This window comes from Camelus bactrianus, chromosome 15, assembly GCF_048773025.1.
Source record: "Camelus bactrianus isolate YW-2024 breed Bactrian camel chromosome 15, ASM4877302v1, whole genome shotgun sequence".
Classification (NCBI taxonomy): Eukaryota; Metazoa; Chordata; class Mammalia; order Artiodactyla; family Camelidae; genus Camelus; species Camelus bactrianus.
The window spans coordinates 34,216,451-34,240,258 of record NC_133553.1 but is presented as its reverse complement, the minus strand read 5'-3'; the positions used below and the strand labels follow the sequence as shown (position 1 = coordinate 34,240,258).

Below are 23,808 nucleotides of genomic sequence, written 5' to 3'. Positions count from 1 at the left end.
GTAGAGAAGTGGTCATAAGCGTAAGAGAATGGTTGCAGGGGAAAAGGAAAAGGTGGAGAAAAAGTAATAAACAGAAAAGGAGGAGGGAGAGAGAAAAATTATGAGATGAAGACAGAAGGTGAAAAAAAGACAAAAACAGACCAGGTGCTTGGGATCTGATTAGCCCTCCCAGGCGGATGGGTGGGACCTTCTCTACACGTGGCTGGGAAAGCAAAAAACCAAGTGTGTGGAATCCTCCAACTAAGTCCACACCTTCCTCCCCACCCTCTTCCCCATTCCATCACTAGTCTGGGGGTGGGGAGAAGCAAAGACATTGGCCAGAGGACAACCTAGTTTCAGGTAAAATGGGGTGGTAGCAGGGTGAGCAGCCTCCTGGGGGACCCAGGGAAATCCAAAGCAGAGGATAATCACGAGTCTGAGAGAGCTGACTGATGGATTAATTAACTGACTGATGTATTAATTAAAACATAAAACTGGAAGGTATAATTGGTGGCTTCACCACTGCTTCTCTTTGCAGTTTGATCCCCAGAGCTAATTATTTAACTGGCAGTTTCAGCTTTGATTGTTTGTGGACATTGATGAATTACCGTCTGCTTGCTTTTGTGTTTGAGCATGTCAGGTTTTTTCACAGCAGGATATGGAGTCAGAAACCACCTGGAGGAGCTGATCATTTGAAGTATGGACAGTTATTGATTCAGAGGCAGAAAAACTTGGATTTGAGTCCTAGTTTAACAGCAGTGTAGATGACAAATCCCCACCTCCACCCCAATAGCCTCAAGGGTTCCCACAATCAAGCTTCACTTGGGCTGCCTCTCTAGAAAGTTCAGCAGCCTCCTGGAGGCCAGTCCCTAGTAGGAGGGTGAGCAGAAAAATCACTTTTTTTTTTTTGCTCCAGCCTCTCCCCATGCCAATAAGATCTCACAGTTGTGGATTGGCCTTCTAAAAATGTATTTATTTATTTCACCCTTCCACTAATAATCTTCCAATGGTTTCCATCTACCTATGGCATAAAATTCAAATTCCTGAGTTTTTGCTTATGGTGTTACTTTTTATTGAAAATCCCCTTCCTCTCTCTGCTTGATACTCTTCTGTTCAACTTCAGTCTGATTATCCATTCATCCAACCATGCATCCACCCATTCTGCATCCTGAAACTCTACTTCGGTGCTTCCTAAGCTTGTCTGCACATTGCGATCACCTAGGGAGATTTGAAAAAAAAAAAATACTGATGCCTTATTCCACCTTCAGAGATTGTGACTTAATTGGTCTGGAGTCTGGCCTGGACATTGAAATTTGTAGAAGATCTCTAGGTGATCCTGATGTGCAGACAAGTTTTGGGGCCATGGCTCCACTTTTTATCAGATATTGTAATAGCTCCTGAGGACTTAGAGATAAAAGTTGGCTTAGACTAGAAATTTAGTGTAGAAGGAGAAATAGATTAATAAATATATAATTATATAATTGTAGCAAGTGTCATGAAAGAGGTAAGCCAGGTAATCTCCAGAAGGTGTAGGAGGAGCATACCACCCTCACTGGTGGGACTGGGGGATGGCTGGTCAGGGCTGCAGAGTCTGCAAGAACAGGGAGGGGTGTTCCAGGAAAAGAAGCTGGTAGATAGGCATCCCAGTCAGGGGGAAAGCTGAACACAGCACAGCAAGCTGGAGACAGCATGGTAGTTTTGGGTGTGAATAAGAACTTGGGGCCACTGAAGCTTTGGGGGCAGTGAGCCTGTGGAGGCAGATGGGGCCTTGCAGGCAGCAGGAAGTGGGGAGCCAGTGAAGGAGGTGTCAGGAATGTGACCTGTCAGACTTAGTGGCTGTGACTGCAGGGGAGGCCAGGCAGTTGGTGAACTAGGAGAGGAGATGGTAGGAACCAGCAGGAGGGCCTTCCCTTCCCTTCTCCCTCACATCTTGTCCACCCACACACTCCAGCCCACGACAGACCCTAACCATCCTTATTGCCCTGTGCCTGGCAGAGAATAAATGCTCACGCCTCATGCTACACTGGGGGGTAGAAACAGCACAGGCTTCAGAGTCACACCAACTTGAATCAAGACCCAGCTCCACTCCTTACAAATGGTGTGATATTAGTAAGTCAGCCTGTTCTCTGATCTTGGTTTTCTCCACTATAAAATGGAGAAAATGCCAAGCTCATGAGATTACATTGAGGATAGAAAAAAATTTCCATGATTCTCCAAGTGTGGTACCTGGACCATCAGCCTCAGCATCGCCTGGGGACTTGTTAGAAATGCAAATTCTCGGGCACCACCCCAGACCCGCTGAATCAGAAACCTTGTGGGTGATGCCGGCACTGGTTTCCCACATCCTGCAGCTGGTTCCAATGCACGCTGAAGTCTGAGAAACACTGATGCCTGTGAGCTGTGTCATCCCTGGGCTTGCTTTTCTGGACACCTACATTACTCCTTAAAAGCAGAAAAATCCAACCGGCCACCAAGCTGTGGCCTCTGTTTCAGTCCCTCCTTTTGTTCCTTTCCTGGTCATTACAGAAGTGAGGCTCAGGTCAGGCCTTGAAGTCAGTGCATTTGAGAGGGAGTTCCACACCAGCTGTGTGTGTGAGCACGTGCACATGTGTGTGTGTGCAAGCGTCCAGATTTTCAACCTCTAGTAAAGCTGTGTGATCTTGACCTCTAAGTATGTTTCCTCATGTGTAAACAGGAGCGAAAACACTAATAGGCCAGTCACCATTCTAAGCTCTTTCCACTTACTACCTCATTTTCCCTTCTCCACAGCCCTTTGGAGTTAGTATTATTATTACCCCCACTTTAGAGACAAGGGAGCTGAGGCACAGAGAGGTTAAGAAACTTGCCCGAGGGCACACAGTTTTTACGTGTTAGAGCTGGGATTCAGACTCAGGCCCTCTGGCCACCGAGTCCACACTCCTGGCCAATCTGCCTCCGGAGGCTCCTCTGAAATGTTAGTAATGCGCCCAGCATCCTGGGCCCTGCACACTCTGTGGTGCCCTCTGTTGTGTTGAAATGCCTCACCTAGAACACAGTCTTCTCTCTGCTATTTACAAAGAGAATTTGCCTTAGTCACTTCAATTCTTCTGGCCTTAGTTTCCAAATGTTTAAAATGAGAGGTTGGACCAGATGAGGGTTGTAAACGGGACCTCCTAAGGTCCAAAGAATAAGCTGTGTTTGGCCACCTATTTTGTCTTAAGTTGACTTAAAACAAGTCTGTCTTTAAGTGATACATGCTCCCCTGCTTCACTCTATTAACCACCACTTTCAGTAGTCTTACACTAGGCCCACGTTCCTTATTTACTGAACTGTTTGGCATCCAAATTAGTTTGAGGTTATTAATCAGACAAAGCCTAAATGTGAGGTTCCACGTTTATAATTCTTTCACCTTACCTTTCTTCTCTCCCAGTCCAGTTTAAAGAACACTTCACCTGGGATGTTTCTTGGGCAAAGGCTCTGAGCCTTGGCTCCTGCCTTTCACTGTAATGGAAGTCCTCTCCTTGGCGTGGCTGTTAGAGGTTAAGATGGTGTTCTGTTCGCCATGTGCCCTGAAAATGCTGATTTATATTTGCTTCTGGAAGGGAGACAGCTGAAGCCTGTTTTAGAATGGACGGTTAATCCAATTTCAGAATCCACTGCACATGGAAAGATGATTTCTGTTATTTCCATTTAATCTGGAAGGTTTCCTCTTTTCAAACTTAGAATTTAATTGCTGGAAGAACAAAGGCCTTTTATCCTGCTTTATGAGCTGGTGCACTCCTATGTCGAATGCCTTTCATTTCCTGCAGCAGGGAAAAATTCAGTCTTGATAGAATGGCTTTGAGGACTTTTCCTGGGCTTTGCAAACATCCTTTGTCCGGCGGCTGGGAAGGAGGTGCCAGGTGTTGCTGACTAGCAAATAGCGTGCTGTCCTGACACACGTAGCAGGAACTCATATCGCTGAATATGGGAATATAGACAAGCAAATACTTTCTAGCAACTGGAACTTATGCTAGTTAAGTAAGTCATTCAGCCTCACTCAGTTTATAGGAATTTATTTAAAAAATACTGTGTATAGTTGTCACATGTTCTCTGGAAGTCAATTTCTGTATTTTCAAGTTGAGGAAATTAGGTTTGAAGAGGTTAACTAACATCAGAGTCACACTGACGCCCCTGTGACCTCAGGTTGTCATGATCAAAATAAAAGCCAATATTAAAAAATAGCTATTGAAAAAAATTGAAGTTATGTAAGCTAAAGCTTTAGATACTAAAACAAACACGGGAGGAAAAAAATCACCACAAAAAACTAGAATCAGTATTATTCTTGTCTAGTACTTCAAAGTTTCAAAGGCATATTCTCACATCTGTTTTCATTTGACCCCCCACAACAATTCTACCCCACTGGCATAAAATCATTTAGTCTCACTTCAAGTTAGCTCACTGCTAACAACAGCAACAGACAGCTCCAGATGTTACTCTTTTCCAAGACAGGTCAGACTAGCCCTAAAGACCTGAATGTCGTGTGTAATCCTGCCACCTACCGGTGCTTTTCTGGTAGCGTGGGTTTCAGCTGATTTTATACTAACATTTTTCCTTCAGTGAGACCTGTTTTACTCCGTGTTACTCAAGTCCTTATAAACACCCTTCCCCCTAACCTGTGAAACTCATTTTCTAAGAAGCCAACTCTGAAACAGGATCTCAGACTTTCTTAGGAAAGGGATGGAAATACTTCCTATTCCTTTCGTCATGCTGGTAGATTTCAGAAATGCCTCTGAGCACCTTCCAGTTGGCTTAGAAGCTGGGGGAAGGGAGGTGACTTAGCCTGTGACAGAGAACACTCATGAATTTTCATGCCTTCACAATACTGCCTCCGCTTTTTGCCACTATTTTCTGGGAGGGCTACAGGAAGACAGCGGGTTAGCTGAGAAGGTGGTGTGCCAGAGGCTGACAGCTCACTCCACAGAGCCCAAACAGTTGGTGGAAGAGGAATGACCCTCGGGGAGGACAGGTGAAGCCAACTTCGTAACACAGGGGCACACCAGTGGAGTCTGTCAAACTGCACCGACCCCGGAAAACCTGTGGTCAATCTTCCTTTTTCAAACAAATATCTCCTTTTCAAAGCTGGGCTTTGCTCTGGATGCAAGTTTTTTGAATTATTAGATGAAATTTGTCTTTGTACTTTGCTTTAAATCCAGGGACAAGAGGTGACTTGTTCATCTTTAGGGCAAATTGGCAGAGGAGGGTTAAAATGAGATGATATGGTATACAAACTGTTTCTCATAACCTTAAGATTCTTGAAAAACTGGACTAACACTATTATAGCAGTAATGTGAAATACGCTGAGGCAAACATGAGAGAAAGAAAATTGGGTATGAAAAGTAACTAGTGGAATTTTAGTGGAAATTCTTGCAGGATTCTTCTCAAAAGTAGCCCTGCCTGTCTAGGGGTAAAAATGGAGGCTTTTTCTTTCTTTCTTTCTTTACTTTATCATTGAGGTTGTAGTCAATGAACTTTTTAAACCTTTTCTTCCTTCTGCTCCATGGTAGGAGAAAAATGGAGCTTTGCACATTTTTGAAAGGAAAGTAAAATGTCTATATAGCGGATTATGAAAGATTTCTTATGATGAAAAGTCAAGACAAGCAACATTTGATAAACAGCAGATTTCACGCTCTAAACGCTTAAAGATTCAGCACTGCATATCAAGACGAGGAAGGATCTATAAAACTTTGAAAGCATTCTGGTCATTCTTTGATTTAAAGCAAAATTAAATTGTGAAGGGTTGTTCAGGATTACTGAAAAAAAGAGTAGTTATTTCAAACATTTGCATGACACTTAACAGATTTTTAGACTCTATATTTCACTATATTCTAACCAAAATCATTTAAGACAGGGCTTGTTTTCATAACTCATACTTGAGAAAACTAAGGTTCAGAGGTTAATCACATACTTCCCAAAGTCACATAGCCAATAAATCAGTGTCAGCATTGAAGACAGGTCTTTAATGTCTAGTGGTCTTTCTAGGAACCTTCCCAGAGATTTTCCTCTCCTTAAATGTCAGTTTATCTGATTATTGTACTTAACCTTTCAAAAGTCACTTTTTCAAAAGCAGGTGGAAATTCCATTAATCTGTTTTTTCTTATTCACACTTCTAAGCCTGTGGGCCTCCTGTGATAAATACCTGCTTTTACCAGGTGATAACACACCACAACTATACATTATTTTGATTCTGAACAACCCTTTGAATAGTGATTCTCAAGTACTAGCAGATATGTTATCTTTGCAGTTTGGTAAAAAATTTGATTTCCTGGTCCCACCTCAGAGACCAATTCAGTGTTGTGGGAGGGAATGGAGGCATAATTCACTGTTTAACAAACCTCCCAAATGGTCAAATTGCAGATGATTTAAAAATTTTTTTTTCATATATATATATACATATATTTTATTGACATATATAGTCAGTTTACAATGTGTCAATTTCTGGTGTACAGTATAATGCTTCAGTCATACATGTACATATATTCATTTTCATACTTTTTCATCATGTTACTACAAGATATTGAATATAGTTCCCTGTGCTATACAGTATGAACTTAACTGTTCATCTGTTTTATATATATTAGTATCTGTAAATCTCAAACTCCCAATTTATCCCTTTCCACCCCCTTCCCCCTCTGGTAACCATAAGTTTGTTTTCTGTCTGTGAGTCTGTTTCTGTTTTGTAAATAAGTTCATTTGTCTTTTTTTAGATTCCACATAAGTGATATCATATGGTATTTTTCTTTCTCTTTCTGGCTTACTTCACTTAGAATGACAATCTCTAGGTCCATCCATGTTGTTGCAAATGGCATTATTTTATTATTTCTTATGGCTGAGTCGTATTCCACTGTATAAATATACCAGCTTCTTTATCCAGTCATCTGTTGATGGATATTTAGATTGTTTCCATGTCTTGGTTATTGTAGTGCTATGAACATTGGGGTGTATGTATCTTTTTGATTTAAGGTTCCCTCTGGATATATGCCCAGGAGTGGGATTGCTGGATCATATGGTAAGTCTATTTTTAACCTTTTGACTAATTTCCATACTGTTTTCTATAGGCTGCACCAAACTACATTCCCACAAACAGTGTAGGAGGGCTCCATTTTCTCCACAGCCTCTCCAGCATTTATTGTCTGTGGACTTTTGAATGATGGCCATTCTGACTGGTGTAAGGTGATACCTCATTGTAGTTTTGATTTGCATTTGCCTGATAATTAGTGATATTGAACATTTTCAAGTGCCTATTGGCCATTTGTATGTCTTCCTTGGAGAATTGCTTGTTTAGGTCTTCTGCCCTTTTTTGGATTGGGTTGTTCATTTTTTTCTTATTAAGTTGTATGAGCTGTTTATATATTCTGGAAATTAAGCCCCTGTCTCATCTTTTGCAAATATTTTCTCCCATTCTGTAGGTTGCCTTTTTGTTTGCTTATGGTTTCCTTTGCTGTGCAAAAGCTTGTAAGTTTAATTAGGTTTGTTTTTGCTTTTATTTCTATTGCCTGGGTAGACTGCCCTAGAACATAAATTGCAGATGATTTAAAAAATAAAGCTCAATATATACAGTGATGCCCAGGATCACCAAACCCTTAATGGTGCTTTGAAATGTATATTTTATTTATATAAAAGTTTGAATTTGGAAAGTACCAATATTTTAAAATAAAAAAGCCATATAACTGACATACTATTTAGGATGAGTATCCATGCTAATTTCTCCTCTTAGGTCTGCTTTACTTCTATAATAGCTTATCTTCGTATCATTCCAAAGTGCTACCTAACAGGAGTTTTTCAGTTTAATCTTGCTCTATTCCCAATTCACACCTTCCCTAGATTAGAAGAGCTTTGGTTTTACATAGCTCCTAGTGGGAAGCCAGTGTTAAAAAAAGACATGCAATTAGTGGATCTGCTTAAACTGTGAGGTATTTTTAACTTGTGAAAATGAACCCCATAAACATGTCTCTGAATATTTTATAATTGGTAGTTTCCAAATCCTTCTTGATCAAAAATTACCTTGGGCCCAGGCTCTGCATTTAAACATCCCAAATGACTTCTATGAATAAGTCAATTTAGTTATGGTACTATCTTTCTCTTCCAGTCACTCACAACTGTAACTTAAGTCATTACATAATTACTAACAAGTTTTTAACCCAGAATATTCATTTTAGGACAGTCTCTTTAAGTAAAAGCACTCATGTTGTTTAAGATCAAAACTACTTATGGTCACTGTCACCTAAAACTTACGAGGAAGGATTCTAAAATTTCAAAGGGAAAAACTACATACCTCAGTAACCTAGTCACTATACAATACATTCACCTGTATTTGGTTAACCTTCCCATCCCAAAACAAAATCATTCCCATTAGTGGTTTCCCATCTCAAGCGAACAGCGTGTATTTGCTTTTCTGTAACTAATCCAATCTGACTCAATCCTCCATATTGCTATTGTTTTTGGTTTTTTGCAAATGTAAGTTTTCAAAAGGAAGGCATAGAGGAACTCACTGCTATGGTACTTGCCACAGCCACCTAAAAGTTAACCTAATGATATGACATTTTATTTGTTCATATATACTAAACTATAGTTGTCAGTGTCTGAAGCAAAAATCATCTCAGAAAAGTTAATATTGGTAAACTCAATCTCCAGGCATAAGTTAGGTAGAGGTAACTAAGTCAGAATGCCACCTTAACACTGCCAATTGAAAAAAAGCTATAGCTACTCAAAGGTAATATGTACATGCTCCTAGGCAAAAACTAAGATGATTACTAGACAAGGATCAATGGAAAATAAGTAGCAGTTTTGCACCAATGCAAGACAAAATATACTTTATTGTGACAGCAAATGCACATAGTGCTGTAAGTAAGGCATGCTACTAGGAATCTGCATATAATCAAAGGCTGGTATGGAAATGAATGGGAATGAATGTTGTTTCTTAATGCTTGTAGATTAAGTCTATGGTGAAGGAAAGAGAAGAATTTGTGTCCACATATCTCAAATACAATATTATACACCTACCAAATGACCTATGCCTCTAACCAAGAGCCCAAAAGCAATTAAGAGAAAATTAATCCTAACTGTACTCAGAAGTCACTTCTAATATCAATGACAGAAAGATTTTGCTAATTTGAGGCAAATTTCATCTCTAGACAAAGACCTAGAAATTGGGCAAACATCTATTCATTCATGTAAGTATTTAGCCAACTTTAATGCCATTTATTTCACCAGAAACAAATACTAGAATATCTAGAAATAGTTTGGATAAAGAGACATTTACATTTTAATACTTCATACTGTTGTAAATTTTGGGCTAAAGTAACCCCCTGAGTCAAATCTGCTCCCTTTCCACTTGAAGGGACCAAGTTAAGTTTTGATTTCAATAGCTGAACTTCTGAGGGATGCTCTAAGAAAATAATGCCAAGAGATTTCTAGTCCTTTAAATGGTAACAATCAGGCCCTATAGGCTTGTCAAAATCAATGCAAAACTGAGGAGGGCAAGCTGCAACACTTTGCAAAGCATAATTTTCAGATAAGCTGCTTCATTTCCCTCCTTTTAAAACAGATGCAGATGAAATGCTTCTGCATGAATGCACACTGACATTGTGTTCAAACTGTTTTCTAAATGCAATACTGTGGGTTTAAACAGTATGCTTTAATTTAAACAAAGCATTATCTTATACACAGTCAATTTAGCTTAAGAGATGAAAAGAAACACTATGAAAATTACATATCAAATACTCTGCTCTTTTAAAAGGTGATTTTAAAAGCAACACAGGACCAAAAACATCCGACTATTACTTTATTTATATTACTATGCTTAAGTTACATGGAAAAGACAACCAAGCAGTTCTGTCCCATATCAGGAAAAGTTTCCGATCAACACCAATTATGTGGTGACAAGTAACTAGGAATGGTGACACCTTTGGGTCAAGACTGACAAGGAAGAATGGGCTCTGGTGCTACGGTTCATCTCCAACAAGAATATGGCACAATGGCCAGCACAAGCCATACTAACACTGAACCTTTAGCGCTGGTCACAAATTCGGATCTCTTCTCTGAAACTAGCAAATCAAGTGAAATAACTGGGTTTTAAAAAAAGTTTAAAATGAAGCCCAAATAAATTTTAAAAACCATGCTCTTGACACATTTTCCTTTCAAAATTTACATAAGACACTTTCACTGTAATAGCCCAGATTTTTTCCCTCACATAGCCTACCATGTAGCTGCAGATAGACTATTCTGTCTCAAGATGTAAACATAGGGGGAAAAAATTAACGGCGTCTGCATAATATTCTTTCTACACACTGCTGTTGGATGGAAAATAGAAAATTAAAAAAAAGAAGGAAAGAAATGTTCCATCATAGATTCTCACAACCTCTTGTTCTGCAGTTCATGAATCCGACTCTGATGCTAAGGTGACAGTGTATGTAAGTAGATTTTTGTTTTCAGTGAAGGAGACCTGGGAAAAGATGAATTTATCTCTTTTTTCTTCAAGAGTTATCAGATGGTACATGCTCCTCAAAACCCTCACTTTCTCGAACTAGAGCACGTTCCAGGATCACACGGCCTTCCTTATAACGCTGGCTGTCTTCAGTGGCAAACTCATAGATCCAGCCCAGTTTGCTATTGCAGTTTTTGCAGCTCACATCTCGAACCATGTGGCGGCCAGTGAGCATAACCCGGTCTTGAACTTCACTGTACTGCAGGTTAACTACCTAAGACATGTAAAACAAAATTGCAAAGGCATGTAAGTTATCTGCTAAAAATGGTACACAGTATTTTGGCTAGTGACATAATAGCAACTTCAGAAAGGCAAATAGCAGTTGTTATTTTAGTCAAACCTACAATATACTTCCCAAGGGCTATTTTTACAAACTGCTGGGACAGGTAAACATCTGGACTGGATTGGACTGGACATCTAATGCAATCATTCATTATCATACTAGTCTAAGTCACACTATTTATAGATACTAGTTACATTTCTGTGCTGTAGTGAAGAGTCCTTAACTTGGAGTCACAAAATGTAAGTCTGGGTCCAACTGTTATCATTCAGCATTCAATGATGAGTACAAATAAGGTTACCAGTGTAAAAGAACCTAGTACACAACAGGTATTCCATAAAAAGAAGTTTGCAAAATTTGTTTCTGAAAATACATTTCACCTACAAACAGACAGGAATAGATTGCAATACATAGTTTTCAAGTGGGTTCAAAGAATCTGTGAAACATTTCCGACAATTCTGAACAGCAACAATCCTCCACACTTTACTTTTCTGTGAAGAGCCAGGTAGTAAACATTTTTGGCTTTGAGGGCTATATGGTCTTTATTATAGCTATTTAGCTCTGCTAATGTAGCACAAAAGCCACCACAGACAATATATAAATGAAGAAACATGGCTGTGTTTCATTAAACTTTATTTCCAAAAACAGGCAGCCGGCCTGTCATGGTGCACCAATCCCTGCTCTATAACTAAAGACAGACCAAGAGCTATACAATATCAATTCTGAGAGAAAACACTCACTTCTAACAAGAACAGAGGGGTGTCCACCGGGAGGTTTGGTTGAACTTCTAAGAATAGTACCTTGAATTAGTTTTGTTCCTTAGCCTAAAATATTTGGAAATTCAACTTTGCTGGTACACATTAGACTCCAGGAGGTAGAATTACATCAACTAATTTCAAAGCAAGCCAGAAATTACAGAATGCATTCATCTGTAAGTGAGGAAATGTTCTTCCTGTTGGCAAACCTATTAGCCAAATCATAACCAGAAGGATGACTGGTAAGCATAAATTAGAGCAAGGGAAGTTGGTTAGATGATCTTTATTCACTTGCATTGTCAAGCTATGATAGCTTAATGCAGTTATCTCCCTATAAGGATAAATCAGCAATATGGGGGGGGTGTCTCAGCCCCTTCAATAGTCTGAAGTCACTACCAAATTCTGAATGTTTTCTGGAACAATGGAGACCACCCTTCTTATTATAACACAACATTTAAACTCTCAAGGTTAAAAATCACATTCTAGTAATCCTAAGGTCCCATCGAAGACAAGCTGGTGGGCAATCATTTCTATAGATGGCATCTCTCATTATGACTTTTCCTGACATTTCCATGCTCTGAGGATACTATTATCAAATATACCCACTGACCCACAGGAAATCAAACTGGTTTTTCCTACCAACCTTGTTAAAAAGAAATGCTCTGCCAGTGGCGCCTGTGAACCGAGTGGAGATGAGTTCTGAGCGGTTGGTCAGGATCGTATCACAGTTTGCGCAGGAAAACAGGCGGGTACCACCGATATGATCGAGGAAAATCCTACCCATTTTTTATAGCTGAAGTTCTAAAAACCTAGGAGCAAATGGAAAAGGACAAGAAATGCATTATGATTAAAAAAAATTGTTAGTGTCTACTTGGTAGTGTCACAGAGAACCATTTATATGTGATCTCTTTATATTTAACATAAAACATACCTGACTGAATAAAAGGATTCAAAGTTCACACACTGAACAAACAGGCATACCCAAGCTAAGAACATTTTAAAAGCAGTGAGTCAAGGAAGTAAATATGCTTAGGCAAGGCCAAGGAATGGTATCACTTCTCTTTTGATTGGTATGAAAAAAAACAGGTAGACAGAGGAATATCAAACTGAATGATAAGTAGCACAGGCAGAGAGGTGAGAAAAAGTTAGCACAAGGGTTAGTTAGGTATACATTCTGCGTATGTGTACTCTGAGAAAAGACTTGTGGGGCAAGAGTGGGATGATCAGATAAGAGTAGAAAAAGGGTAGCCTAGTCTGAGAGCACGGAGTGCCTGGTTCTCTGGTCATCAGGTGCATTGACAACCATGTAGGGGTGATGGCACTAACAGTGAGTTTGAATCTATGGAGTACTGTGCTTTACTTCAAAACCATCACAACTTTGTGATGTTATCGCCCTCATTTCACAGATTATCCAAGATTACTAACTTGTCAAAGTTTACACAGCTTTCAAGTACAGAAAATTGTGACTGGAATACAGCTCACCCAAGTCAAAGCCAAAATTTTCCCATTACTCTACACTGCCTCCTCTAAGAGGGCACACAAGATGGTCTAGGCTTGGCATAAAGAGAGGAAAACAAGAACAGAGAAGGGAAAGATGAGCTGTTATTATATAACTTACTATATTTAAGAAATCCTACTGATTCAACAAATCACAGAAGTTCCTGAAACATTAAAAAAAAAAAAAAAGCTATGAATCCAACTTCTGAAACAAGAATAATACTTCAATACTTAAAAAGTTAGGAAGAGTCAATATATGCAACTTCTTAAATTCATTGCAATTAATCCCCTAAGACAGTATTTTTTTTTAAAAAACAATTCTAGATACAGTCAAGAATACACTATAGCTTTCATTTAAAAAAGAATTTACTCCTTGGTGTAATGATCAGCTCCTATGCTTTAAATATTTAATACTGTGTTTTTAAAATGGCATGCAGAGCTGATAGCTACCCACTATAGGAAAAACTAATCTAGAACCCATGTGTAATGAGAATCCACTGTCATCTTAAACTTTGGGAAATTCCATTACAAATTAAAAAGAACATTCCATTCCTTCTGACATCTGTCAATTTCCTCAGGCATTAGGCAGTTCTAATGTCATCAGAAATGTCATTCTCACAAAGATAATTATGACTTTCATTAAACATTATGATATGGAAGTTTAATAAAGACTGAAAAACAAATAGTGAATATAATTACAATCTGTAGCTAGTAAAAGGAAAACCAGTGCACCAACAAGAGTGTCAATGAATAAACCCTGGATAAAAACACAAGACTTAAGAAATTAGCTTTCTGATTACACTTCTGCAAAATGACAATAAAAGGTAAGACTTTACTGCTATTGTTTCAGCCTTTAGGATGATAACATTACTTTTCCCAGTTGCTTAAGAACATAAGATTTGTTACACAAAGGTCAGAAGTTGCAAATCTGAGGCCTGCAGGCTGGATTCACTTGGTGGCATAGGGTTGAAGTAGTAAACAAAACAACCCTTCCCTCCCAAAACATAGGCGGACATGTTTAATCTGGCCCACAGTTTTTTTATTTTTAATTAAAAAACAGTTGAGAATCATTTAAAATGTGAGAGATTAAGAACCTGTATTAGGGCTTCTTTAAAACAATGGGGAGACCTGGCAACACGGGACATGTACTGTCACATGGCAATAACTGGCTAGAGTTGAGTGGTAGCTGCAACTCCCCCTGCAAGGCTGCTTCACTTACTTGGTCTCCTCTCTTCATTCTGTGCCACATAACTATTTCACCTGTAAGACATCTGAGTTTGGCTCTACATAAATAAAGCATTCAGCGACCCTGTGAGTAGTTCATTTTGGTCCTATTTCTTATTATCGGTCATTTACAGGAAGGAATCAACAGCAAGGCTGTTACAGTCTCACTTCTTAAGGCATCGTCCTCAGAGTCTACGTTTCTCTGAAAACTAGCATCTGTGTGGTCATTTAGCCTCCAACTTGCACTTCTGGGAACTGTTACTTCAAAGTCAATTTTCCTTCAAACTTTTAAATACAATATTCACCTTGTAATTTATTTCAACCATAATGCAGGAATAACTAGATGTTTTTGAATTGACTGTTGCAGATACAATGCTATGGGGAAAAACGCACTGAACTTCAAAATGAACTCTCCCTATACGTTCTGCCTACATCATTCTATCTTTGGTTCAGAATTACAACATGGCTGTGACCATTTGCTACTGGATACAGGCAAACCCTTTATTTGTAAATAGATTTAAATAGATTTGAGATGCTTTCTCTTCCCTGCTAAAGTCAGACTATTTTTAATTTTTTACTGGGTTCAATGACATGATTCATTACCAAGACCAAAAATATCTGTACTGAATTACTATTCCTAGTTGTGCTTGCCATTTATAGAGTAATATATGATATATATAAATATATAAATAACTGTAGTCCTTATCTGCCAGCAGATTAGCTAGAATGCCACGGAATCTAGCAGAAGCAAGCAAAACACCACTTGCTGTCTAAGGTCTTTTGAAACAGAAATACTTCCACAGGTCATTAGGTTCTAGGTGTTTGTTAGGCCTTAGCTTTGCTGAACTGGGAACACAACCTAGTACAACTTCCACTGTGCAAACTCAGGAGCCTGACGTCAATTAGCATGCCACTCCATTGTTTAAGGAGGAAAGTCATTACTTTTGGTGGGGGGGCGGGTGTTTAAAAAGCTAAGACAAAACACTTGAATCAGGCTTCGCTGGACCTAGATAATATACTGAACTCTGCCTTAGACTTTAATGATTATTTAGTGTCTACACCAAATGGGACATTGCATTTGGTACTTTACATATCACATTTAATCTTGACAATTTCTAAAGTATTATCCCACTTTTGCAGAGGAAGAAATAAAGACCTCACATTTCAGAAATTGGTCAAACTGGGATCTGAACTAAACCCTGCTCCAGTTCTTCTTGTTCCACTTACTCTCAAGTGACCAGGGGAGACTGTCAGACCCAGTCTTTCTCCCTCAGATTTAGCACGCACCCCTCCTGCCTCCGTGCTGAGCCTCCTATATTCCCTAATTTGGGGTGGCAATTCCAATCACTCTCTCCTAAACCCTGGCAACTTCTTTAAGAAATTGCAAAATTGACTATCCCTCCTAAATCACTTTTCTAGGTCTTTTCTCCCCCTCCCCTGTCAGTATCTTAGTTCTAATTCTCCTAACTTCTGGTGAAATTTCTTGTGGTCAGGGAGTGTGTATTAGTACATGCAACATACATTCATAGGTGTCACTATATTTGTGCTAACTTAGATAGTGCTACAAAAGTAAGGTCAAAGGCATGTACTTCAGGCACCCCTGTCTAAGAGCTTATACAGACCACTCCTCTACAAACTTAGAAGCTTACTTGATAGGAGAGAATATAGCTGATTTTTTAAAAACAATTTTAAAGGAATAATTTACATACCATAAAATTTGGCCACTTTTAAGTGTGTACAGCTGAATGATTTTGAGTAAATTTACAAAATTGTGCTACGATCACCACAGACCAGCTTTAGAATATTTCCATCACTTCCCCCAAATTTTCACAAACCCTTCTGCAGTCCATCTCCAGCCACAGGCAACCAATGATCTACTTTCTGATTATTTTTACATCCAAATTATTCCCCAGATATGCTAACCAATTTTCTTGGACTTAGAAGAGTCCCCAGTATCTTCAGTCAAATATTTCTAAAATATCTTAAGAGTGAGTTGCTTTCACCGATGACTAAAGCTTTAAGATGCTTTCTTCCTTTTCAACACTTTAAGCAAAAAATCGTAGTCTAATAATCCCAATTTTTATTATAAGTACCATTCCCCAAATAATTTTATAAATAATGCCTCTTTGGTACTAGTTTCTTTTTTTTTTTTTTAATCTCTAGGTTATTAAACTCCTTAAAAGGTTGAGATAACAAACTTGACTGTTTAACTGGGAGCCTAATACTGGTTCATTTGAAATTACTGGAAACAGTGAAGGGTCAGGTTGAAAACATAAGTGAAATTCATAGATGATATGCTGATCATATTTTAGTAATTTTTTTCAATTTCCTCCCTCTTCAATAAATAGTACATTTAGCTACCTTGAATTTTCAATTTCTATTGTAATAGGAGACTCTGGTGAAACAACCCATTTTTAGGATCTTTACCTTTTTTCAGATTTTTTTTTTTAAATTTATACGATTTACAGAATCTGTAAGAGAAAAAAAGGTTTTTCTCTTTCAGAAATCCATGGAAGACAATCTCCAGAAATGTACTATTTTTAAAATTAAGATATTATGGACTATATAACTTCCTAGTTTGAGTCCAGGGCAATAAAACAATTTTCTAAAAAAAGGCTTTTTTTTTTGAGATTTAATTTTTTAGAGCAATTTTAGGTTCATAGCAAAATAAAGTAGAGATTTTCCACACATGCATACATAATCTCCCTCATTATCAACATCTGTCGCCAGGGTGGTACATCTGTTACAACCGATTAACCTATAATGACACATCATCACCACCCAAAGTCCATAGTTTATTAGGATTCATGCTTAGTGCTGTACATTCTATGGGTTTGGACAAACATATAATGACATATAGCCATCATTATGTTATCACAGTATTTTCACTGCTTTAAAAATTCTGTGCTCTACCTTTTCATCTGTACCCACTACCAGCCCCTGATCTTTTTACTGATTCCATAGTTTTGCCTTTTCCAGAATGTCATATAGTTGGAATCATACCATATGCAGCCTTTTCATATTGGCTTCTTCCTCTTACTAATATGCATTTAAGGCTCCTCCATACCTTTTCATGGCTTGATAGCTCATTTCTTTTTAGTGTTCAGTAATATTCAACTGTCTGGATGTACCCATTTATTTATCCATTCACCAACTGAAGGAAAGTGTAGTTGCTTCAAAGTTTCAGCAACTATGAATAAATCTGCAATAAACAGTCCCATGCAGGTTTGTGTGTGGACATCATGAGAGTTCCTATTGCTCTATATCCTTACCAGCATTTGGTGTTGTGTGTTCTGGATTCTGGCCATTCTAGTAGGTGTATAGTAGCATCTCATTGTTTTAATTTGTATTGGCCTGATGACATATGATGTGGAGCATCTTTTCATATGCTATTTGCCATCTGTTTATCTTCTTTGGTGAAGAGTCTGTTAAGGACTTTGGCCCAGTTTTTAATTGGGTTGTTTTCTTATTGTTGAGTTTTTTAAGAGTCCTTTGTATATTTTGGATAACAGTCCTTTATCAGATATGTCTTTTGCAAATCTTTTCTCCTAGTCTGTGCCTTGTCTTTTCATTCTCTTGACATTGCCTTTTGCAGCTCAGATGTTATTAATTTTAATGAAGACTAGATTATCAGTTATTTATTTTATGGGTCATGTCTTTGGTGTTGTATCTAAAAAAGTCACTGCCATATTCAAGGTCATCTGAGTTTTCTCCTATATTGTCTCCTAAGAGTTCTATGATTTTTGCATTTTACATTTAGGTCTGTGATCTTTTGAGTTAATTTTTGAGAGTGGGAGTTTAAGGTCTGTAACTAGGTTCATTTTTCTGCATGTGGATGTCCAGTTGTTCCAGTACCATTTATTGAAAAGATTATCTCTGCTCTACTATATTGTCTTTGGTCTTCTGTCAAAGATCAGTTGGCTATATTTATGTGGGCCTATTTCTGGGCTCTCTATTCTGTTTCACTGATCTATTTGTCTGGTTTTTTTGTTTTTTGTGTTTTTTTTTTTTGTTTTTGCCAATATCATACTGTCTTTATTACTGTAGCTATATACTAAGTCTTGAAGTTGGGTAGTGTCAGTCTTCTGATTTTATTCTTCTCCTTCAAATAGTGTTGGCTATTCTGGCTGGGTCTTTTGCCTTGCTACAGAAACTTCAGAATCAGTTTGTTAATATTCACAAAGCAACTTGTTCAGATTTTGATTGGGAATGCACTGTATCTACAGAACAAGTTGAGAAGAACTGACATCTTGACAACATTGAGTCTTCCCTCTCTGTGAACATGGAATCTCTATTTACTTAGTTCTTGATTTCATTCATCAGAGTTTTATATTTTTTCTCATATGGATCTTGTACACATTGTTAGATTTATACTTAAGTATTTCATTTTTTTGGATGCTAATGTAAATGGTATTGTGTTAATTTCAGATTCCACTCGATTTTGCTGGTATTGATTATACATACACACAAATACATACTACACACATACATATACATACTAACAAATTAAATATGCTATCTTGTTCATTAGTCAGGCTTATTGCTGAATATTTTCTATAAAAGTAGGAGTCAGCAAACTAAGGCCTATGGGCAAAATTCAGCTTACCACCAGTTTCTGTATGGCCCACAAGCTAAGAATGGTTCTTATACTTTTTAATGATTGGGGAAAAAAGGTTGAAAGAATATTTTGTGACATGTGAAAATTATATGAGATTCAAATTTCAACGTCCATAAATAAAATTTTATTGGGACACAGCCACACTTATTTGTTTATACTTGGCTGCTCTCATACTACAATGGCAGAGTTTGAGAAACTGCCACTGAAACCTCATGGCCAGCAATGTTCACAATATTCACTATCTGGCCCTTGACATAAAGTGTGCTGACCCCTTCTTAAAAACTTGTTCAGACAGCAAAAGAGTTTTTCATTTAGAAAGCAGACAGTTTTTCTCAGAAAAAAGTAAACTTGGTTGACATTCAGGTTTAAGGATCAATAGGAGTATTTGACAAAATCAATTTAATGCCATTCCCTTTATCTTCATGGATTTTCTAGCTAAAGTCCTTAACTTTCTGTAGTAAGTTCAGCATGTTGAAGATCAACAACACAAAGATTATAAAAATAGACAGTATACCCACCTGTTCCCTCCTTCTCTCCCCACCCCTATGATTTAAACAATGTAGCCCAAATACTTCAACTCTGGAGTTAGGCTACTAGGTTCAAATCTCAGCTCTGACACTTAAAAGCTGTGTAAACTTTGGGTAAGGTATCCTCACCTCAGCTTCTTTATCTATAAAACAGAGATAGCAGTTGTGAAACTTAAAATGGAGATAACACATCTCTGAGTTGTGAAAGTTAAATGGAGATAATACATTCTGAGAACAGTGCCTGGCACACAATAAATGCTAAATGAAGATACATCTAGTAAAACTAGATTACCTTTTTCAACATTTCCCTCCCGAACTTCCCCCTCCTATTAAAGCAAGGCTCAGAAAGGATATGAAACAAACACTATTAACTAGCTTTAGCTCCTGTTAATCACTACAAACCGAAGCAACCAGGTAACAGAAATTACAAGTAGGAGGAAACTTAGAAACATTTTGAAGCATCCAAATTCTTAGTATCATAATTCTGGGTCTTAAAATAGGCACTTGCCTTCCCTGTAATTAATAATTCAGTTCAGATTCAGCCTTGGCAAGTAGAATTCACAGAAGGGGGAATCACACTTCCCAACCCTAAAAATACCAGGGAGGAGGATGCAGACATTGGTCTGCATCTCTAAGAACCCTCTGGTGGGAAAACACCCAGTTCACAGAAGACTTTTCCTTTATAAAAGAATTGTTTCCTCAGGGTACTTCCACAGACCACAGAACACACAGTCCACCAACTCTATCACTGGACAGGTTAAGAGGGGCTTTTCCACTGCACTAGGAAGTAGAGGGCAATAAAAGGTACAGACTCTCTCCTGCAGGGAACTGAATGTGCAGGAGCCTACTGCAGAAACAGTTAAAGGAATCTGCCCTTTCAGGGGAGGTTGCGTTTTGCAATGGTTAGGCTAAAATGGAAACATGCGCATGCAGTTTGTATATTGGGTTTTCAGTCTCTTCCCTTTCCAAAACAGAAGGAACAAAACCCAAAGGAGCTTTTAACGGTGCTGGGTTGATTATTATAATTAACATTTAATGCTACTGTAGTCTCATCAACTATTTCATATCAATTTGTGACTAAGTTCCATCAAAAATCTACAAAGGAAATACAATTTGACCCACAAACCAATTTTCCAATTTTTTGTACAAAGTATTCACCAAACCAAGGTTTCAGTGACACAAGAAAGCTGTGCTTTCCTCTTGTTCCCTTGCAATACCTGACCAGTTTACTTTGCTGTTTCAAATGATGTTCTGGTTGTGGAACCAGGTCTTCATTTGACAGTAACTTTTATATCTTTGTTCTTGCCCCCCAAATCATGCATTTATTGTTGTTAAACACTTTCCAAGTTTATTATGTTTCTATAATATTTACTGTTTAGTCATCAATAGAAAATAAGACTAGTCATGTAACTCAGTGAGTCAGCTAAACAATCTTGAATTGGTAATCTCCCTGAAACAGCTTTTGGCAAGGCAAATTCAAGATCTCTCGTTTGGATGGACTGGAGTATAATTTAACTGTCTGTTTTTCTGATTCAGGTGTCAAGTAGCAAGTTTCAAGCCACAGCTAAGGTTCAGCTTCTAAGTTACCCAGACATTACTACACAGGATTAACAGAGAAACTAATGTTTGTTGTATAGCCATTTAGCCACTACGAAGCCTAAAGTGATACTCTGGGAAGGATTATACTTAGCAGGACTATTTTCGCATCTCAATATTTAGTACTAGCTTCACGTCTCATGGGCTGTTTTTTGAGAGGGTAGTAGCTAGTTTAATCCTCTTTTTAGACTTAATTTTGGCCTTATTTCCCTTCCTTTTTTTTTTTTTAACTGTTTTAAAACCCTTTTTGCCCTCCTACTACTTAAGCAGGGCAAAAGAAAAGGCAAGCTAGGCAAAGATCCACAGTGATTCAACCAGATATTTCAGAAGCAACATGTATTTTACTAATCTTTTTAGAAAAATTGTTAAAATCCAATTTAGTTTCCCTGGATAGAGTTAAATAATTTACTTAAGTACATTTCATCAACACCCTCTCCTATAGGTAAGATGATTGCCACAGATAAACTTTAAAAAAAGAAAAAAAAGCCAATGAGTAGGCCTGCACTGGGCACTGAGCTGGGTGAGAATATGATAAAGGTAGACAGCAGTCCTTTCCAAGGAGCATGACATCTTACCTGGTACTCCAGTACAAACCCAGAAAGATAATGGGACATGGAAAATACTTTGTGTGCCAAATTCCACAAGCTCCACCTTCTCACTATTTGTGAAGGCTGTAGGCCTTTTCCCTCCTAGGCCTCTGTCTGCCCAATAGCAACCCAAAGCCTCTTCATTTTCTAGATCTAATCAATACCAGTGCACTCTAGAATGCTTCCTACTTCACTCTTACTCATTTCTCACTGCCCCATTTCTGAACTCTTACAATACTTGCTAATATTTAACTTTGTACTGTTATCCAATTTCATTTGCCTATGGCCTTCTACTAAAAATTGTAAGCTTCTAAAGAAAAGATCATAAATTCTTTGCGATTTCCTTTTTACTTAACACAGTTAAAGTATGTAATAAACTTTTTTAGAGTCCAAGACACTTCACACTTAGCACAAATATGTACCCCGGACACACTGCATGCGTTTTTGGTCCTTCTTTGCTGGAAGACAGCTGCACTACTGTATACGCGACTGCGCAGTTAGCTAATATCCTATTACCCCCGGTTACTTCACCAGCAAGTCTAATTTTCCAAAAACACAAGGTTAGCCTGAGGTTACTTCAGGTTTTCCATCTGTCAAGGACATAGGAATAAAAGTCCTCAGATTACCAACAGGGCTCTTCGAAAAGAAAAAAGTTTAAAAATAAATGAGCTGTACACCTTCCTAGACTCTCCTTGCAAGAGGAGATTAATAGGTGTCCGGATTAAACAGATCTTTGTAGTTATTTCAGTTTTCCAATTCCAGCTGTCAGGAACACTCACTGTCCTGCCTACCTAAATAGGAGCGTAGAATAGAGGCGGCCAGAGCGCGCCTACCCTCCCACCTGCGAGGAGAGCAAGGACGCGGGACTCGCCATGGGGCAGCAGGCGGCCAGGCGACACCAGCGCCCCGTGCGCACTGCCGCAGCCGCCTAGGCCCCGCAGCCCCGGCTGGCCCCAGCTGATTGTGGGCACGTGACGCCACGGGCCAATCGGGAGGGGCCAGGGCCCTAGCGCAGCGCAGCTGGGCCTCCTCCCGCACAACAAACACGGGCCGGAAACAGCTGAGCGGGCGGCCCCGCGGCCCGGGACGCCCGAGGGCGGCCCAACAGTCGCGCCACGCCCTCCGCCAAGAGGGCGGAGACCCCTCCCGCGGCCTGGGGGTCTGCCGGGGTGCAGGACGGCAGGCTAGCGGATATCCACCCTTTGCGGGGCAGCAAACAAAAGCCAACAACGCTCCCCTCCCGTGGCAAGTGCCAGTCGGCCGGGGATGTGGCCCTTTTGAAAGACGGGCCACGCCGTGGCGTAATCACGGCCCCACAACTCGGAGTCGAGTTCCGACTTCATTTTGGGGCCGGGGTCGCAGGCCTCCGGGGCGACCGCGGCGGCGCGGAGCCTGGAGAACGCCCCCAACACGGCGGTGCGGCCGTGGCCCGTGGGGGCGGGGCAGCCGAGGCGGCGGGGTCGCAGACCAAACTGCCTGCCCAGGAGGCACCAGAGGCCTCAGCTGCGACGTGCAAGAGCCTCCGGGGCGGGAGGGCGCGGGCGGCGAGCTGGGGGTCGCGGCTGTTGAGGCTGCGCCGGTCGCGCGGCGGGGGCGGGCCGACGGCAGCCACCGCGCCTGGGCCTCACAAAGAGGAAACAGGCCAGCTCGTCGGCCCGCAGCCCCGCCGCCGGGGCCTGCCCAGAGGGGCCGGGGACGACCGCGCTGGGACCCCAGGGGGAGCGCGGCGAGGAAAAGGCACTTCCTGCCTGGGCCCCCCGCCCCGGGCCGATTCCCGAGTGCTTCGCGACCCTGACCCCGAGGGGCGCCTCAGCTCTCACCGGGTCCCGGACCCAACCCCCACCCTCCTCACTCACCCTAAGCGGCTGTGAGACCCTCTGCCGCCTACGGCTCTTCGCTCCTCAGCTGGAATAAAGACCCTCGGCCACCCGAGTTTCCAGGTTTAGTCAGGCCCTGGCCTTGGCCCCGCCTCTCCCTGGTTGGGCCTCAGCGTCAATCACCAAGCGTAGCTCCGCCCCTCGAGCAGTCGGCTCTCCCGGTTGGCCCAGAACTCCCTTCGTTTCTAGGCCATGCCCACTCCCGGGCACCCAGCCCCTTCCGCTGGGCCCCTCCCCTTCCCTGGCTCACCCTCCCCCACTCCTGCTCCTCTTCGAGTCCAGGCCCACCCCTCCCAGAAGCCGCCGACCCAGGGCAATCTCCCGGCAGCTAGCCCCGCCCCTGACCCGGACTCTCAGAGCCAAT

At 40.2% G+C, this 23,808-nt stretch overlaps 1 protein-coding gene across 2 annotated transcripts; it reads right to left on the bottom strand.

Annotated features, from left to right (window-relative positions):
• Positions 1 to 8,793: 8,793 nt before the first annotated feature.
• Positions 8,794 to 23,578, bottom strand: YPEL5 (yippee like 5). Of its 2 annotated transcripts, XM_010948442.3 has the most exons (4): positions 23,424 to 23,551; positions 13,137 to 13,179; positions 12,162 to 12,327; positions 8,794 to 10,697 (listed from the first exon to the last, which is right to left on the bottom strand). In XM_010948442.3, exons 3-4 carry the CDS (start codon positions 12,300 to 12,302, stop codon positions 10,473 to 10,475), a joined length of 366 nt encoding a protein of 121 aa, XP_010946744.1. In that variant the 5' UTR covers positions 12,303 to 12,327; positions 13,137 to 13,179; positions 23,424 to 23,551; the 3' UTR covers positions 8,794 to 10,472. The 2 variants fall into 2 exon arrangements, with proteins under 2 accessions (XP_010946744.1, XP_010946743.1); XM_010948441.2 differs by lacking the exon at positions 13,137 to 13,179 and having other exon boundaries at positions 23,424 to 23,578.
• Positions 23,579 to 23,808: the final 230 nt, after the last annotated feature.

Bases quoted from the DNA above. Each gene is read 5' to 3' on its own strand.
- YPEL5 (XM_010948441.2), bottom strand. From the start codon at position 12,302: ATGGGTAGGATTTTCCTCGATCATATCGGTGGTACCCGCCTGTTTTCC. The intron at 10,698-12,161 runs GTTGGTAGGAAA...TACATGTCTTAG, and splicing joins GAGCATTTCTTTTTAACAAG to GTAGTTAACCTGCAGTACAG.